Below are 3,500 nucleotides of genomic sequence, written 5' to 3' on the forward strand. Positions count from 1 at the left end.
AGATGTACGCTTAGAGTTAAGAAAAAAAAGGATTCTCTTCAAGGAAATATCAAGTTTCATTGACATCCTCTATGTGTTTGTGTTGGTTTTTTTGTAGCATCCATTTAGAAGAAAATAATATTTTTTTGGACTAGAGGGGTCAAGTGAACCCATAACATACATTTAAAAAAAACTTATTTTTGACTGAATCAAAGCAATCGAAAGATTGCATTTCATTCAACCACGGTATTGCATTTAGAATTTCATATTATAGTCTAACGATTGACATATTGAAAAAATATTTTTATTGTAATTTTTTCATGTGGGACATTTTAAAATGATAAAAAATATCTTCAAGTCACATTTTGTTAGATTTTTAGAACAAAGCGCAATAACTCAAAAAAAAATTTTCTTCTTCTGGATCTTTTTTAAACACTCCAGTTTCGAAACATAGATGAGGAATCAAATATCCCCAGCTGCTGGATCGCTCAACGAGCCTGAAGTTTGTATGAGATTTCGAGACATTTGGTTCGTGAGAAACATGAAAACCCAGTTTTCATCAATTACATTAGTTTCCTTCGACCGATTTCTTTGGAATACGGTTTTTCTTAAAGCTTAAATTATGACAAATATTTCATCTCAAGACTGCATTTCTAGAGGAGATAAGGTAAAAAAGTTATTAGGCTTCAAAATGGGCTTACTTTTTTAAGGGTGGTATTCATCACGGTCGAACATATTGAGTTTAACTCGTTGAGTTGATTTTTTGTAAGCTTGGCTCGCGCACACGGAAATCCCTTAACCTGTCACCTTAAAGCTTTGAGGTATTTCAACGCCAGTTGATGTTTAAAACAAATATTAAACATCAAAGCAACTCAGTTTTCTGATCGAGTTGAACCCAAACACAGTAGTCGTTGATCGTTTTTCATTCAAAGTCAATTTTCAAATTAATAACTAGTCAGAAAAACTGTTCAAATGGCTCTTCAAAATCTTCCATCGACGCTCCTAAGGAACAATGCCCAGATCCAGAAGCTGCTGGGAAGCCGAACGATCTACCGGATGATATTGCCCCGGATTGGAAAACGCGAAGTGGTCGGTTGTGGCTGGAGCAACCTGCCGATCTACGCGGATCGGCTTGACTTTCCCTTGCCGGCCATCCGTTTCCGGGAACCGAGCCCGGAAGTGATGGCTCTTCGCGAAAAGGAAAAGGGCGACTGGAACAAAATGTCAATAGAGGACAAGAAAGCACTCTACCGGGCATCCTTCTGCCAGACGTTCTCGGAAATGAAACATCCTACCGGTGAGTGGAAGCTGTGCGCCGGAGTCGTTTTGTTGTGTACTGCTGGCTCCCTGCTTCTGGGTCTCTTCATGAGGGGCTTCGTTTACGATCAAATTCCGGATACCTTTAGTGAGGAAAGGAGAAAGGCGCAGCTGAAGCGAATTCTTACGCTGGAAATCGACGGCATAACCGGTCTTTCGTCAAAGTGGGACTACGAAAACAAAAAATGGAAATGATTATGATGTCCTATTTATTATTTTAGGAAATTCTGTAGTTGATATTGTCCAATGAATCTTCAATAAAAATAGAGTTTAAATATTCGATTTTCTTTACTTTGAAGCGATATATTATTGTTCAGGTTACATTTGCAGATTTTAATTTTAAGACATTGTGAAAATTGCTTGTAGGAATCCACATCCTGACAGCATCAATCTGTTCCTGAATTAATGCATACGAATTCGCTCGATCTTTGAAATTTCTTGCATTCTTCGAACAAGACGGAAGCAACGGTGCTGGAGGCAAAAATCAAAAACAATTCGCTTCTTGGCAAAACCTGATCCGGGGCTGGCGCTGATCTAGTAGCTAGTAGTAAAAATGCAAACGACCTTAAAGGTCATTCGCAGCTGGTAAACAACTGCGTGATTAACGAAATCGTGAAATTAAAGCTTATTGGTTTTGTTTAAATGCTCTCATACAAAAATTAGCAGCAATCGATTTATTGAGAGTATCTTTTGACTTAAGTATGTTACTTGTTGAGAAGCTGCCTTCCAGAAATTGTTTACTGCAGTTCCACCTGTGCGGTAGACGTTTGCTGGTTTCATGATTTTATTTTATTTACAGAACATATTTGCCATTACTCATCTGTCGGGCGAACAACAAACATTATTGGCCGTAAACTGCAAATAATGAAGACAGAACAATCACCTTTGGAGGAGTGTTGTTGGTTTTTTTTATTTTGCTTTTTGCTAGCAGTTTATATTTATCTTGGCTTATTTGATAATTGAACCAATCAATCTTTTCGTCGCTTCAAATGTTTGACGGGGGAAGTTTGCCGCCGATAGGCATAGCTACCTACCTACTTCAGTTCTTTAGAAGCTCCTTTCGTTGTTGGCTTGATGTATCGATCGACCTTTACAGAAGCTGAGAAGCTGTTATTCGGTAAACATTAGAATTGAACTTTAACATTACAAGTATTGATGCATTGTCTGGTTCATGAATAAACATAATTGTAATTTTTAGGAATAAAAATGATTTTTTTTGTACGGAGGAGTACCAAGCTATTATTTCACATGTTTGTTTTAAGCACTATGAAGAATGCCAGGTAATTGTATCTTGCAATCAAATATAAATGGATTTTGATATAATATTTTGTTATAATATTTTGTTCAAAAATTTAACTTGGTTTTTAACTTCATCATTTTGTTTCATAGGCATAATATTTAAGTATTATGCCTGCCTACCAACTTGTGATGTGTAAATTAGAATTCTATGAATGAATTTCGAGGTTCAAATGGTTGGTTTCAAATGTTAAACTTGTTTAGTTACACTTCTTAGCAAAACCCTTTTTTAACGCAAGTTAGCGTTTTTGTGTGCAAAGATTTGAGTTTGAATACAAAAGGTATTGACCGAATTGCAAATCTGAAATCTACAATTGATAAGGTTCAATTCCTGAACGTCATAAAGTGCCTTAAAACGAAATGTTTTAGACCTAGATAATGATTTCAGATGGAATTCCGCGTGAGGCGAGCCGAATTTGTGACATGTTTGTCAACACATTTTCAAACACCTTTTGGGATCAAGTGATTTCCCGGTAAATTCATTTCTTGTACTGAAAATTTTACTTGGAAAAATCTCTATGGGGGGGGGGGGGGGGGGGGGGGGTTGGCCCCTAAACCCCCCCCCCCAACGTTATTCATCAAATCTTGTAAATTTTCAGATAATTATCATTTTGTTTCAAAATATATTAAGTCTTTGTCCATTATTTCACTACTGTCAGAAGTTTGCGGAATGGATGATCTTTTCGTAGCGTTTCATCATTAGATTTTTTTTTGATTTTATAGACTCTTTATCGTTTTTCCCTTTACACTAAGTTTTTAAACTCAAAAATATGTATATTTTATCAAGTTCAATAATGTCCTATCGAACCGAAGAAGTCTTTTCGAAAAGTTATTCGCGAATTCAAATTGCATCCTCTGCATACATCGAACGGTTCTTGATTCACTCCAATCCATGCTCATCTTACCAA

The 3,500-nt window shown here is 36.4% G+C and overlaps 1 protein-coding gene across 1 annotated transcript; it reads left to right on the forward strand.

Moving 5' to 3' along the window:
* Positions 1–849: 849 nt before the first annotated feature.
* On the forward strand, positions 850–1,573 carry LOC129749132 (cytochrome c oxidase subunit 4 isoform 1, mitochondrial-like). Its single transcript, XM_055744020.1, has one exon. It carries the CDS (start codon positions 952–954, stop codon positions 1,489–1,491), a length of 540 nt encoding a protein of 179 aa, XP_055599995.1. The 5' UTR covers positions 850–951; the 3' UTR covers positions 1,492–1,573.
* The last annotated feature ends 1,927 nt before the right edge of the window (positions 1,574–3,500 follow it).

This window comes from Uranotaenia lowii, chromosome 2 (genome assembly GCF_029784155.1).
Source record: "Uranotaenia lowii strain MFRU-FL chromosome 2, ASM2978415v1, whole genome shotgun sequence".
NCBI lineage: Eukaryota > Metazoa > Arthropoda > Insecta > Diptera > Culicidae > Uranotaenia > Uranotaenia lowii.